We start from the raw sequence: 14831 nt of genomic DNA on the forward strand, positions 1-14831 counted from the left end.
AAACGAATAAGTTTGTTAATAGCCGATCACATTCGGCCGTCTTTTGGCCGGCTTTCAGACTAGCCCAAAGATCCCGATCCCTGGCGCAGACCAGAACGATCGCGGCATCTGGGGCAATCTCGTCCCCAGAGGCCGCGATCCTTCTGGTCCGCCACAAAGGCGTCTGAATCTAATTGGCTGTTGAAAACTTGTTCGTTTTATCACAATCTCCGGTGCACGCGCACAATCAAACCGGAACTAGGATTTCCTGGTTCCGGTTTTGGATTCGTCCAGAGCAGTTGAGTTTCCCGACCGCTGGTCAAGAGAACGCGACTCTGGGAACGAGATTGCCCCTGTGGGGACGAGATTGAAGAGTCGCTCGTTTCGTTAAGTTTGCGCAGTAAGGAACGAAGACTCGATGTACGAGGTTGACCAAGTGATACATACAATAATCTACCCAGTCAACAATATTGGATCAAGTTTCTTTTTTGAATATCGGACTCTTCCGCAGCAGAGTGAAAGTTTAAAAGTGTGAAGGAAATTAGTAATAGACGTTTCTATTTTCTATACCCTACAGTATTTGGAAGCACGCACTCGGTTTCTTTAGTTTGTGTTAAGTTTCTAAAGTGGAATCTCGATTTCTCGAATCTCCAAGGGAAACGAAAATTGATTCCTGAAATCAAGGGCTGGAAATATAGGCGTAAAACTGCAATGTTTGATTGAATGAGGCAAATCCAAAGAAAACGACGTTTGGTTTGAGTTACTGGGATATTCAAGAAACCAAGATATCGGGATCCCAATGTATAATAAATAGATCAAAGACAACACAAGATATTTCTTTTGTTAAAATGGTTTAATAATAATTCAAGAAAAAGAATTGATTGTTACAACATTGAAAACATAGAATTATAAAAGAGAATTCGTGCCAATTGTTCACCAGTTCGTGAATTGCACAGGTAAAAAATCAGAACATTAAACGCGATTTAAAAGAGTTTTATTCGTAACAGTGTGAATCAATGACATGAAGGAAGAATTTTCAGTAATGTGACTTCAGAACAAGATTTCAACTAAAATAGATTGATCTATATTTGATAGTTCTAGTTGAAAAAAAGAGAGCTGTAATTTTTTGATAAACTTCAAAACTTACAGGCTTACCAATTCCATAGTTAAACTTTGCTACAAATTACAGTTTACATTCTTAGATAAGCATCATACATTACATATTTAAGGTGAATTATTTAGATAAACGTCATAAATTACAGACAGCATCCTTAGATTAACGTCATAAACTACATAAATTACGTTTCATCCTTACATAAACTTCATAAATTACATGTACATCCTAAGATAAATTTCATAAATTACATGTTACTAAGGGCGATGACAAAAGGATTTTACACAAGTTGCAGTCGGTGTTACGGTACAAAGTCAGCTTTTGTTATAATGTAATCGAAATATTTACACTAGCATCTTATTACTTGTTTAATTTTATTAAACAATATTAGGCATAATTTTAAATTTAAGTTTAATTTAAAGGAAGTTTGACGTCTCCAGGGAATCCTAAAAGAAAAAAGAAACAGCAATTAAAGTTGAAACGTGACAAACAAAATTAATTCATCATTAAGAAATAAAAACGTTACTCTGGTTAAAAATTTGTTGTAAAATGTTTGTAAAATATCCGCAATGTCCCAACGTTTCGGCTTAAACTAAAGCCTTCATCAGGGGAAAGTGATAAGTGAATAACAAAAGGCACGTTCTTATATAATATGCAAATCGATAGCTAATGTTTGTCCCTAAAGGCTAAATTTAGAAATTCGTGCGGTAAAAACATGCCAACAAAAACAAAATTAATGTCTCAATGCAAAGTCTACAACTCGTATTATCTAGATACTAAACAATTGGTGACAACTATGTGTTTTGTCAAACACTCTTCGTTTTTCTAAAGAGTTGCAGCGGCAGAGCCCGCGATTTTAAATGCTGACCCGTTTTGACGTCAAGAACACGTCAGTGTCCGTGCTATTCTGTGATTGGATGAGACCTGTTTAACTTGTCATTGTTATTCGAGCAAGAAAAATGGCTTAAAATAATGGTTACCTGTCCACTTTGCTAGTTCATTGGGCTTTTGAATAAATCTGATCCTGTCCATCGTCGGGAAGCTAAAAGAAAAAGAAAAAGCAATGATAAAAAGTTATTAGTTTAATTTTATAGGTTTGTTTGCACGATCATTGGGAGAATTCTTCATGAAATAGACAAAACTGCGACGAGCTGAGAAAAGCAGACTTATGATATCAACGCACTATTATATGGATTTGTATAACGATCATGAATAAGGATAATATATAAATCAGAGTGAATTACAGATTACGATTGCAGCGCGGAATAAAGTTGCATTCTGGGCTTACATACGACTAGCAATTTAACCCTTTTTTGTTTAAAACTGTTTTCCAGGGATATTAATAAGGCCTTATAAACCTTCCGGATTCTGATAAGCCTGGTTTTTACTACCGACACAACCACAGACGCAATTTTAACAGCTCTTATTGCATCGTGAAAACGGCTTACGCAAGCATAAGCACCGGCGCAAACACAAGCACAAGGAACAAAAGTTGTCCTTTTCTTGTGCTTGCTCTTGTGCTTGTGCTTGTGTTCACGTTATGCCGTGTGAAAACGCAGCACTGCATGCATAAGCACATGGAAATTTACGACGTCTGGCCGCGTCTGCTCAATTGAAACACTCGTTCCAGATTCCCCCGCGTCTGAGCATGCGAACCTTGTAACTAATAAACATGATTATGTTTGTGCCTGTGCTTATGTCGACGTTCGTTGTCACTTTCCACCAACTACTTATACTTGCCCTTGTGCTTGCGTCGCTAGTGAAAACCATGCTTTATAACTGCATGCAAAGTACTGCTCGTTGCACTTTTTGGATATGTTAGATATCGGGACTATTAGACACTCACCTGAATAACTCCGGTCGGCGGGTATGTCTTTGTTCCTCGAGGCACGTCCTCACATACCAGGATGGGTTGTAGAATATGATGAGCAATAGTTGCGGGCCAAACCTGATAGACATGCCAAAAAATATTCAATTATTTTGAGTGCTACACAGTAAAAACTTTTTTTTGTGACATTAGACATTTCATTCCCAGACAACACAAGATCAAGAGGAAATGCGGTAAACGACTAAAAAAGGATAAAAACAGCATCGAAGATTTTAACTTTTATTATTGAATCTTGATGTACTCTTAATTTAAAGATTGTTTAAAAATTAGTGTCGTTTTACAGTGGTAGACGTTTTTTAAAAGGAATAAATATGAAATAACCTGTAAACTGAAAAGTCTTAACAATGTTAATTGTAAACCTACCGGGTACATAGGGTGTCAAAAAGTTCCCCGGCATGAGCCAATTGGTGAGGGAGGTAGGCCGTGCCACCATGGTGTTCTCGGTACACGATCTTAAATAATCTCCCTCCAACCACGCTACTAATTGCCTCTGATATGTGGCTGTGGAGCGAGAAAAAATAAATAAATTTTATACTGATTACCGCAGAAGACACTTTATTAAACTAGTAATACGTGACTCGCAGGGCCTCGCGAAGCTCTGGGTTATTGTTGCCTAGTAACGGACAAAATACAGCAGACAGAATAGAAACAGAAACTGAACGACAACGAACTGCACGATTACAGAGACTTCGACAAAATACAGCAGACAGAATACAAACAGAAACTGAACAACAATGAACTGCCCGATTACAGAGACTTCGACAAAATACAGCAGACAATGAACAGTTTTCAACACCAGCAGTTTATAGCCTGAATAGGAGTTGAGGGAGTATTATGTGGAAATCAGTGTTATTTTAATCCGAAAAGAAAAACGATAAAAATGAAAGGCTCAGGATTCGAACCCACAAAAAAAATAATAGTAGAAAAAAAAAAAAAAAAAAAAAAAAAAAAAAAAAACCTAGCCAGATTCGAACCCCTGCCCTCAGTCCCGAAGATCTGATTTCAAGCCAGCGCGTCACACCATTAGGCCACCAGCGCGCGGCCGTGTGACGTCATTTCCGCCAGACACCAAGCTCACAAATATGACCGTAAACTCCACACGAGATTTCATCCCGCCTGAGCCCTTTGAGGGACAAAATTATACACCCCGCTACGCTCGGCCTTCGGCCTCGCTTCGCGAGGAACAAGCTAGAAATGTATTTGATTTGAACGCTGCGCTTTAATACATAACATTCCTTGATTATGTCCTAACAAAATTATATACTACTTATTAACCGAGAGTGAGATCATTACAGGGGGATCTCAGACCGAGGCCTTGATGTATTGACCGAGCGATAGCGAGGTCAATACATCAAGGTCGAGGTCTGAGATTGCCCTGTAATGACCGAACGGATGAGGTTAATAAGTTATTTATTATATGGCCTTTTAGCGCTATTCTAAACTGAAATATCTAAAAAACACCGAGGTGAAACTCGCTCTCGCTGTTTGTGATTCTCTTCGTCTCTCACACTAAAGAAGTATCGGTATGCTAATATTTTTCTTTCAGTTGTTGAAAAGATAGTTACATTTTGTCGGTATTTATTGTCGTTCTCGCAATTGCGCTAGTGGCTTTTACTCACAACTCAAAAAACCATGTAAAAACCGCCGAGCCGAGAAAATATTTCATAATGCTCGGTCATTACAAGAAAATAATGCCCGCTCAGCAGCCAATCAGAGCGCGCGTACTATTGTAGCCATATAATAATGTTTCATATCGGCTGTTTGTAAACTAATAACTGTGATGTAACGTAGCGGCAATTATAATATATTCAATAAATTCATCAACTCCATTTTAAATTCTTAAGGGCAATAAGAAAAGATTAAAAGAAAAACTTACGCAGTGCTCTCCAAGGAGCGGCAGTATGTTGCTGATTCAAGCCAGAGCAGATGGTAACCATTGTCGTGAATGCCTGAAAAAATAATTAGTGTTCGCCTTGAAATTAAATTATTACTTTCACATTACAAATACAGTTCGGTATTTTTTTCCTTTTATGTCTTAAGCAGAACACTTTACTTTCACAATGCCTCCCAAATACGGGGGGGGGGGTGGGGTTAGGGGGGAGGGGTATACTGCAATAGAATAACAAACCATCGACGGGGAAAGGGGGTAGAAATACTTATGTCGGTTCTTTGCTGCCGACCCGGGGTGGGGGATAATCACCAGCCTCATGGCTTAAACGCAAGTTTTGCCTTTTACTCATATTTACCTTGATAGCTAAGACAGTCCGGTAAATTCACGGTGGTAACGGTGGTGCGGATTGTCTTAGCGGCAACTTCACGAATAGCTGACAAGGGTAAAAAAAGAAGAACATAATAGGTTAGTATCCGTCTATTGAACTACACAAACTCTAACATATATACAATAAACACTGGTAGTTACAAGCTTAAAATGTGTGTAAGACTTGACACAATTAATGAACCAAAAAACTTAAATGTCAGCCAACTGATAAGTTTGATGCGATCTGATTTAAATGTGAAAGGAGTGAGAAACAATTCCTGTATCGTCAATTTCACTTGCATGTGAGAAAACTTACCTTCATGGCTTGAGACAGCAGCTGGTAAAGAGACGGGGGTGTCAATTTGTGGAGGAGGAACTTTAATACTGTCTAAAAACAGGTACAATATATAAACACTATTAGTATCGCGTTTTTTCGAGCGAGAAAAATTTTAACGGATAGACTCGGATACACATTACATGTAACAGGCTATGTGCATGTGGAACGCTACAGAAATGCTGTTATATTATATTATAGCAGTCAGAGCAGTAGTAACAGGTTCTCTCAGTAGGAGACGAACCCGTAACCTCCCTTACACCGGCCAGACGCTCAATGACTACAGCAGAGTCTCGAGAGCAAATACCCCGCACACTCATCCCGTGTAAATGAAACTTACATGTTGTTCGAGTGTCTGACCGCGAGTGAGCAAAACGTCATATGCTCGACACTGACTCGTCCCCAGTCGTCTTCATACAACACAGGGTACCAACCCTGCTTCCTATCATGCCCCCTCGCCTAGCCTCACACCTGCGTGGGAGGCTACCCCTGCTCACCTCGCGCGCATCTCTCCAGTTGATGCGTGTTGTATGAAGACGAGTCGGGGTTTGAGACCTATAGCTATTGCTATTGCGGTATATAAATAGCTGACATAGATTTGTCGATCAAATTACAAGCGCTAGTCGCCAACCCCATATTGGAAAATATTATTTGACGGCACTTGCAGAGTAAATTAGTCTAGCCTACTTGTTTCTCGTGCTCCAGGCTTACCCGGCTAAGATGGACGAGCGGTTCTGGGGACGGGAATGGCTAGAATAAAAGGCAATACCTTGTAATGCTGGTTTTCTTTCCTGTCTCTCCTTGAAAACCAGTTCCCCGTCAGGAAAGTTCCTCCCTCCTATCAAGAAGCCCAAGGTTGAGTATTCCTGAAGAATACCCTCGTATATGAATGAGATGTTGTTTTGTGCGCCCTTTGATGGTATAGGGCGACTTTCAGGCTCCTTGACGGGGTGAACGCTTTGTAAAGATGTTGAAAAGCGTTCATGGCCATGGTGTATCTTGTCTATCTTTGCAGTCTAAAGGAAAACAGATTTATAAATTTCAGTTGTTTTTAAAGTAAATGGAATTGGACCCGAGTCAAACGTCGAACTCTACATTAGCCGAACCTATACAAATGAAGGAAAGCTATTTGTTTGTAAAAACACGATGTTTGCCCGTTAGTCGCGTTGTTTTCAAATTTTGCGCTTAGTTGGATATTACTTTTCAGAATTAAACTGCGATCAGGCGTTCTTTTTTGTGGAGGAAGGAAAAATAGAACGCCTGATCGCTGGTTATTTCAGGATATTAGCGGCAAAAATGACCCATCATTCACCGATGATTCAAACATCTTTTGTGGTCTTAATCCGGTTTGTTTTTGTACACTGGTGTAATATGGGTCGATCATTAAAGACGACGGTTACTCCTGGCAACTTTTTGTAAAACTTCTCAATTTTAATTGCTGTGACACCGTTTGCAAAAAAAAATGCCGCATGTAACACTCGCTGACCTAGACATGTCTCTCAACGTTTCGGCATTTTAACAAGCGTTTGCGCAACTTGAACGCTGCAATGGACTTTTTTCTGCGCGCACGTGCCGTGGTTATCGGAGTGTTTTTGTTTATCTCCTAACGGCGCAACAAAAAACTGAGCGGAGCAAATCGCATCTAACATCGCCATGTATACTGAGAGCGCCTTAAATGACTCTTTTCAATTTTCTTTTTAATAGGAAATGATGTTTTGCCCTTGCTTAACGAAAATGTTGAAAAAAGAAAGGAGATCAAAGTAGTAAAGTGCACAGTTTTTATTTGACAAAATTGCAAACTCGAAGATGGTCAGAACCTGAAATGGTCTTAGGCAGATATATAAACTACGGAAGGAGCTACCCGTAACTACTATGTATTCGGTTAAGACAAAATACAGGCTGTTGGTTTTGTTTAGTGGAAATCAACTTTATTTTCGAGTGTTTATAAGTTCTACGCAGGCGTGACCGTTATATCTAACTTTGTTTTAGTATCCAGGTTCCCCGCAGCACAAGTTTCGTCCCAGATCTCGCGCAAATTTTGAATTTGGATGGCGTGTGCATTGACGTCACAAAGTTTAACGGTTTGCAAAAAACCGTTTGAACAAGCAGTCGCGCAAAATCGATGCAAAAGCATCTTTTTTAACGATTTCTGAGAAAAGTTCACAACCTTTTGAACTTTGCTCACCTTTTTCTTCTTTCTAAAGCTCAAGGCTTCATTTCTGCTGAATATGCAACCCATTATATCTCGATTCTTTATGGAAACGTATTAAAGCTATCTGAACAAATTTCAACTGTCAACTGATAATTTTTGTCGACGCGAGTCCCTTTTATACCTTAATCCATTGTGACGTAATAGCGCGTGATGTAGCTGACGACAACCCAGGTTTAAACTAAAATAAAAGGCGGTGATTGGTGGAGAAAATTCGTTCACATGCCTAACACGTGAGGCCACGGTGTTAACCCGTGCCCGGTTACACAGCATTTTACACAGATTTTGAATCTTACTTTAAAAACTCTAAATTTTCGGTGGCCTCTGTCCACCTTCATCAGAGTAAAATGAGTTCGTTAAATGCTGATGAAGGTGGACAGAGGCCACCGAAAATTTAGTGTTTTTAAAAGTAAGATCGGATGAGTCATTCTAGTAAAATTAAGTCTACCGATCGCCACAGACAAAGTGTATTTACAATTTTGAATATTGTTTTAGCCTTATAAAAAAAAGCGCATTTTTGTTTTTCTTTCTTTGTTTTTCTTCCAAGTTATTACTCCAAACAGTCTCAACCTAAATTGAAATAATTGTGTATCATGTGTGGCAAGGATCTGTTTCGGGTTTTTTCTCGGGAGAGTTTCCTTTTTGCTGAGCGGCAGTTGTAGTTCAGAGTAATCGTGATTTCTCGAACCCTCGATTTCTCGAGCCTTCTGGTTTCTCGAACCAAAAGTGGTTTCCCTTGGATAGTCAAACACTGCAATTTTACAATTTTTTGCAATTTTGAGAAGTGGGGATTCTGATTCTCAGTACTGCATACTAGGACCGTTATCGGCTTTAGATTTTTACCACAAGTATAAACACAAAAGCAATTTGGTTGACAGATTATTGATTGGGCAATGCACAGCTAGCTTCGCAAGTGAGCAAACACATTAAACGTCTTTTCACATCACCTACGCAGTTACGGCGCGATATTTACGTGATGGGACATTGAGGTCCATCACACTTACGGTACATACCGTACCAATAGAAATGTTCCTTACCATCTTTACTCGAATAAGCGCCGCGGCACTTATAAAATTTTTTCGCCCCCAATGGGGGGCTTTTTTAGGGCGCGGCTATTTAAAAATTGGACGCCACAAACAATCAAATATAGACGAAACTTCTACAGTAACAAAAAGAAGGGAATTTTGATTGTCAGTATTCGTCTCTTACGGAAGAGAGTTTTCGCGCTTGCTGTCCCGACAAAGTTCGCGGCCTTCACAACGTTAACAGAACTGCGCATTGTAAGAATTTTGGATAGAAAAAATAATGGGCAAGCGGTAAAATGTAATAACTTTGAACTGCGAAACATCGCTTTTGACGAAAAGGAATTTCCAAGGCTGTTTTAGAGATGCTTTGTAGTGCTATTTTTTTAGTACTACACGGAATTCCTGGAATAAGCGCCTCATCTTGACTGCGGCGCTTATTCGGGGGCGGCGCTTATTAACTTCTTGGTCCCAAATGTGGCGCTTATTCAAGGGCGGCCCTTATTCGGGGACGTCGTTTATTCGAGTAAATACGGTATATCATGCCATTCAGGGCAGGTAATAAGCGTTACTATTTTTGAACCAACCGGGTCCTGTTATGGCCCTGGTAACCAGTTTATTTTCTGTCGTTCCCAGTGCCCTGACCGTTGATAAGAAATTGGCGGCCTGGTTGAGTTCTCGAATATCCTCGGGAGTATTTTGGGAGAGTTTTCGTTGCTAGAAAACGTGGTTTGAAGGAGGGTTATTAAATGCTTATTTGACATGATAATTGGATAAACGATGAGCGCCCCAGCACTCGGACTTACAAGGAAACCAAGCTTAACTCAAGAAAGAGAAAAGCTAGAGAAAGATCAGGTATATTTGCTACACTTGTCACATATATTGGTTGTTTATCTTAGCTTGTCGTGATTCATTCGTAATTCAGCATTTTATGGCAGTAATATTTCTAATTTCCCTGTTGGATTCCTTTAACATTAGCTCTATCTCTTTTGCTTTAGGTTTATAAATTTGATTCGACGTAAACACTCGCAAAATGTTGCTATTGAAATAATGTTATGACTGATATATTTCATTTTCATGCCGAAGTGCATTCACCCAGTTATTTTTAGTTCTTACTGAATAGCGTTGCAGACTGTCGTTAAATATACTTTATGGATGGCTTAAAAATGTATTTTTTTCCGTACAACAATTTACGAGTATAGTAAACACTGTGCACTGATTCGATTGAGTTTGAAATTGACTTGACACATTCTATAAAACCTTAATTTTTCTTCAGGGATTTGTTTCTTCCATGGCCTTTCGGTGGGGGAGCTTGTTTTAAATAATAACTCAATTAACTCTCATTAAAATAGATAAAAGAGATGCTAATTGCTAATGACATATTATGTTACCAGATGCATGATAAATTTGACTTAGTTTTTGTCTTCAATTTTTAAGTTTTCTTTGAATTGATTATTGTTAATCAAGCGTAAGGGCTATTCCGGGAAAATATCAGCCTTAGTCCTCAACAGTAAGGCCTTGTTCACAGTAGCGACATAACAACATAATGGCAAGGTCACGCAAATGCAAAAGACACCTCGCGTTGATGTTATTATGTCACCAGTGTGAACAACATAACATAACGGCACGGTTGGAACATAATGATATAAACATAACTGACATAAGAAGAAAAGTGGTCTTTTCTTTATCTCGTTATGTCCATGTCATTATGTTGTTATGTCGCTAGTGTGAACAAGGCCTAATGATCAAGTGTGGTGATGATGTGGTCTGTAGAAAAAGGCTGACAGCTAATATACATATACTGCTGTTCTCTGAAACACGCTGTCCATGTTAGAGCCAGGGTTGGTGTCGTTGTGCCATTGTCACTGTGTCATTCTTGGGCAAGACACTTAACACTGTACCCATGAATGGTTTGCAAATCTGTACTCGTCTGGCAAACTGTTAGTATAACCTTATAAAATGCCATGGGGTAGCTTTGAACTGCAGTGGACTAGTATGATCCCATCTTTATTTGAGCATATGACGCTATCATGCAACCACAACATGCGATCTCTGAAATTCAAAATCCAACTAACAATTGCGTTTTCTGCTGCTGTCAATCTTAATTGTTATAACTGATGTGACAGCCAAGGAACAATGAAAACACCAATATGCTAAATGGATCCAAATCTACCAATCGCAACTGGGCATGACGGACATGACCTTTTGACCTAATTGATGTAAACTTCTGTTACTTGAGAGGCCTCCTAAGAAAGCGTAAACTGTTGTGGTTGAGGATTGAGTTTCAAAGTTAATAAGCACCCCTGGTCTAAGACTATTTCAATTGTGGATATGTGTGCATTTGGGTATGTTTGCTACCATATCATCCTGGCTCATACTAAAAGCACCCATTGTCTGCCCAAGCCCCATTTACTGCTTGAAATGGTCCAGTTGTGTCTTGACCTCATTAACATTTTACAAATAAAGTTAAATAGTTGTGGACAAGTTATTTATTTGTAATAACTGACTTTGCAATGATAAAAAGACAAGTTTTATAAATTTGTTGGTAATATTTTAATGATTTCCTTGAAATTCAGAATAGCTTGAACTATATTAATTATCATAACGATTGATGTGTTTTTGTTTGTAATACAGCAAGAAGCTATAGCAAAAGCTGTCAACAATGTGGAATCTGCTGTGAAAGAGAAGCACATAAGAAATATCCTTTCACACCCATCAGATGACAATTACTTTTTTGTCTTGAATCATCCCCCACCCCTCTGAAAAGTTTAGTTAAGCCCCATTAACGGAGTCTTAAAAGAAGTGCAGGGTCTGGGCATGTGTTAACAACAAGAAGGAATTATGACAAAATGAGGTACACATGATATAACTGCCAACTTTTTCTGGGTCAAAGGCATGAGATTTTTATCCTGGGAGTGTCAGGATTTTCGAAGAGATACAACAATGTCCGAAGCCTCCCTAAGGCGTCCGAGGTACTCCGAAGATGTTCCGAACATATCCCAATCCTAGTGCGTGGACGTGTTTTGCTAAACATGACCCTGCTCATAAATGCTTTTCTCGTCAAAACTCTGAGATTTCGGAGAAAGTATCGTCATTTTACATGGAGTTTTCGTTTCTCGCATTGTTTTGAGTTTACAGTTTTTTGGAACGTGTGTCCCTTTTGGTTGTAAAAACTTACATTTTTCAACCAGGTGTGAGAAATCGGTTCGTAAGCGTGAGTTGGCATGAGATCAAAGTTTTCAATTGCAGGTGTGAGACTCTCACCCAAGGCACGAGAGTTAGCAGTTATAACATGATTTGCATTCTTGCTCTACACTCATAGGATGTTTTTGTCGTTAAATATACTTTATGGATGGCTTAAAAATGTATTTTTTTTTCCGTACAACAATTTACGAGTATAGTAAACACTGTGCACTGATTCGATTGAGTTTGAAATTGACTTGACACATTCTATTAAAAAACCTTAATTTTTCTTCAGGGATTTGTTTCTTCCATGGCCTTTCGGTGGGGGAGCTTATTTTAAATAATAACTCAATTAATTAATGTTTAGGGTAATTGGGGACACGCAGTAAGAAGTTTTACTGATTTTTAGATTAAGATCAACACAATTTTACTTTAATTCAAATGTATCATGCATCGATCTTTAACTTTGCCCAAGTGCAATTATTGGAACATGGCACGAGAAAGGAGCGTCCATTTTCTGGAACTCTTTAGGACGCATGCCTCTTCCATCCCAAGTCATTATGTGCTGGAAGGCAATGCTGGTTATACACAAACTGTTAAGAGAAGGACATCCCAATGTAAGTACCGTTATCATTGTCATCAGGCCTGCATAAAAACACCTTTTCTATTTCGTGCATTTTTACCTCCAGTGAGTAATAAGGTGAGTAATAAAGTAAAAGTTTTTTGACATTGCTAGCTAGTTTCTTTTAATTTTTGTTTTTATGTTCACTGGTTTAAGGTGATCACTGGATTTCTTTAAACTTTTTATTTACAATGTAAAGAGGACACAACCCTTACGTAGATGGGGCCTCTATTAATAAGTCAGATTGTCCATCTAGCTAGCACTAGGAGTGTTAAGAGATGACTTGTAGTTGTCAGTGCTGTGGCCAAATGATGACCATGAAAATAGCCTCCTTTTTTGTTTCTCTAAACAGGCTTTGAAGGAATCCCATAAATACAAGCAGATGCTGAAGGATATGAAAGAATTCTGGGTAAATTGAGACAAGTTTACATTACACATTTAATCTTATTATTAATACATCTGCAGGTGCAAGCCTTCCCTTGGAGGAAAAACTTTTAGGGATCCAATTTGTTTCTTAGAAGTTTTTAGCTCTGTGGAAAGAAGGAGGAGGCAGTCCGACTCCTCCCCAATTCCCTCGCGGCTCGCTCCAAATTCCTCGCGGCTCCACGGCTCCCTCTCTTTGCTGTTCGCCGGCCCGTCTCAAAGCAAGCACTCGCACTCGAATCCCGCCAGCTATGCAGGCTATCCCTTTTATAGTGCTCCTTTGTGTGTTTAAGCTCTGAAGAGCCCTAAAGTCCTAAATTTTGAGTTCTAAATTTCTGTTGGAAAAAGTTGGAAAAAAATTTACACATTTTAAGTAAGCTTACCATGGCTTTTAGATGAATGGTAGCACTTCAGGAGTTATCCTCAAAATTAAACGTTACAGCCCCATAATAATATTGTTCAATTTATTTGAACAAGAGAAAGGAATTTTTTATTAATATTTAATTTATTGGAAATTTGTATTTTCTGTACAGAAACATTCAACCAAGGGAGGATATGGCTGGCTAATTCATACTTACCTTGCTGTACTGATAGCAAAGCTGGACTTCCATCAGAAGGTAAAATACTTTAAACCTATTGCACTGCATGTTTCACTTTTTTATTACTGCACATGTCATGGAAAAAGAGAAGGAAGCTCCCAGAAAAATCTGTCAACCATTTGCCAGCTGACAGTTGGCCAAAACTAAGCATGAGTGAATGGGAAGATCGACGAATGGCAGACAGCAGCATGAACAGCTCTGCCATTCATTATGTTTTCCAACTATCTGCACACAAATGTCAAATAGATGAACTCTATAATTATGACTTTGACATGTATTTAATATTAATAGTAATTAACAGTTCATTACAGACTAAAATCTGTAAGGTATACAGTTGCTAACGTGTAGAACTCAATCTCTGACACAATGCGGACGCTGTTGTCAATCAAGGCATTTCAAGAAGGCAGTATGTCAGCTGTCCTTTGATGCACTGCAAGTGGACTAGCGTATTTAATCGCACAGTGGAAAAATACTTAAATATCATTTTTGTTTATATTTTAGAATGACACAGTTCCTGGCACTCTTCGTAACAGTGATGGTGGACCACTTGTCTATTCTGGAACAGACGTTAATGATTAGTGAGTACATGATGTAATTTACTCTTCACTCACATGTTCATGTACATAGTTTTTAACAGTGAAATGCATTACTTAGGCCTTGGATGCAAGAAATATTTAATTAATCAGGGCTCGACACTAACGGTGGTCAACTGGACATTGGCCAGTAAAAATCACGTCTTGGCCTGTAAAAATTTGGAAACACAGGCCATTTTGGCCTGAAGAAAGTCTTGACTTCAGATTAATTGAGAATTATTTGCATATGTCACTTGTAAAACTTTACAATATCCATTACTTGGGCTTTTGAAATGAAAAATCTTTTCAAAATTTGAAGACAGACTCACAAATCAATGCCATTTGCCACGCACGTTACGTGAACAATAAAATCTGCCATGTTGGCCGGGTATTCTGTCTTGAAACTGGTTCTAGCCGTGCTCAGTCCTCCTCGGATGGATGAAATAAACATCTTTAACATGTGACTCCAGCTGTCAGCCATTTTGTTATGTTTTGCCGATCTGTTTTGCCTGTTTTGCTTCGAAAATTATGGCACAGAAGCGGTTGTCTGACTTTTTCTTGAGTGTTTCAAAATGAACAAGAAATGAGAATGAAGATGAAACTGTGGAACAGCTTGAAGAGAAGCAAGA

At 38.8% G+C, this 14831-nt stretch overlaps 2 protein-coding genes across 3 annotated transcripts in view; one reads left to right on the top strand and one right to left on the bottom strand.

Moving 5' to 3' along the window:
- Positions 1-899: 899 nt before the first annotated feature.
- Positions 900-7864, bottom strand: LOC144645971 (uncharacterized). 2 transcript variants are annotated; one of them, XM_078505485.1, is made up of 10 exons: positions 7758-7864; positions 6342-6588; positions 5555-5626; positions 5228-5305; positions 4858-4930; positions 3345-3482; positions 2940-3041; positions 2074-2135; positions 1282-1539; positions 900-1046 (listed from the first exon to the last, which is right to left on the bottom strand). In XM_078505485.1, exons 1-9 carry the CDS (start codon positions 7809-7811, stop codon positions 1505-1507), a joined length of 861 nt encoding a protein of 286 aa, XP_078361611.1. In that variant the 5' UTR covers positions 7812-7864; the 3' UTR covers positions 900-1046; positions 1282-1504. The 2 variants fall into 2 exon arrangements, with proteins under 2 accessions (XP_078361611.1, XP_078361612.1); XM_078505486.1 differs by lacking the exon at positions 5555-5626.
- A 1609-nt stretch (positions 7865-9473) lies between these two features.
- LOC144645965 (huntingtin-interacting protein 1-like) overlaps positions 9474-14831 on the top strand; it is a 31283-nt gene continuing 25925 nt past the window's right edge. The window contains exons 1-6 of the mRNA XM_078505475.1: positions 9474-9658; positions 11438-11499; positions 12459-12603; positions 12961-13017; positions 13565-13648; positions 14132-14208. Of these exons, the coding sequence (XP_078361601.1) occupies positions 9584-9658; positions 11438-11499; positions 12459-12603; positions 12961-13017; positions 13565-13648; positions 14132-14208 (500 nt within the window). The 5' untranslated portion in view covers positions 9474-9583. The remainder of the gene's footprint in view (positions 9659-11437; positions 11500-12458; positions 12604-12960; positions 13018-13564; positions 13649-14131; positions 14209-14831) is intronic.

Source organism: Oculina patagonica, chromosome 3 (genome assembly GCF_052425735.1).
Source record: "Oculina patagonica isolate OP01 chromosome 3, crgOcupat, whole genome shotgun sequence".
NCBI classification, from domain to species: domain Eukaryota; kingdom Metazoa; phylum Cnidaria; class Anthozoa; order Scleractinia; family Oculinidae; genus Oculina; species Oculina patagonica.

Bases quoted from the DNA above. Each gene is read 5' to 3' on its own strand.
- LOC144645971 (XM_078505485.1), bottom strand. From the start codon at position 7,811: ATGGGTTGCATATTCAGCAGAAATGAAGCCTTGAGCTTTAGAAAGAAG. The intron at 5,306-5,554 runs GTAAGTTTTCTC...TACCCTTGTCAG, and splicing joins TGCTGTCTCAAGCCATGAAG to CTATTCGTGAAGTTGCCGCT. The intron at 3,483-4,857 runs GTAAGTTTTTCT...CTCGCTCCACAG, and splicing joins CGCTCCTTGGAGAGCACTGC to CCACATATCAGAGGCAATTA.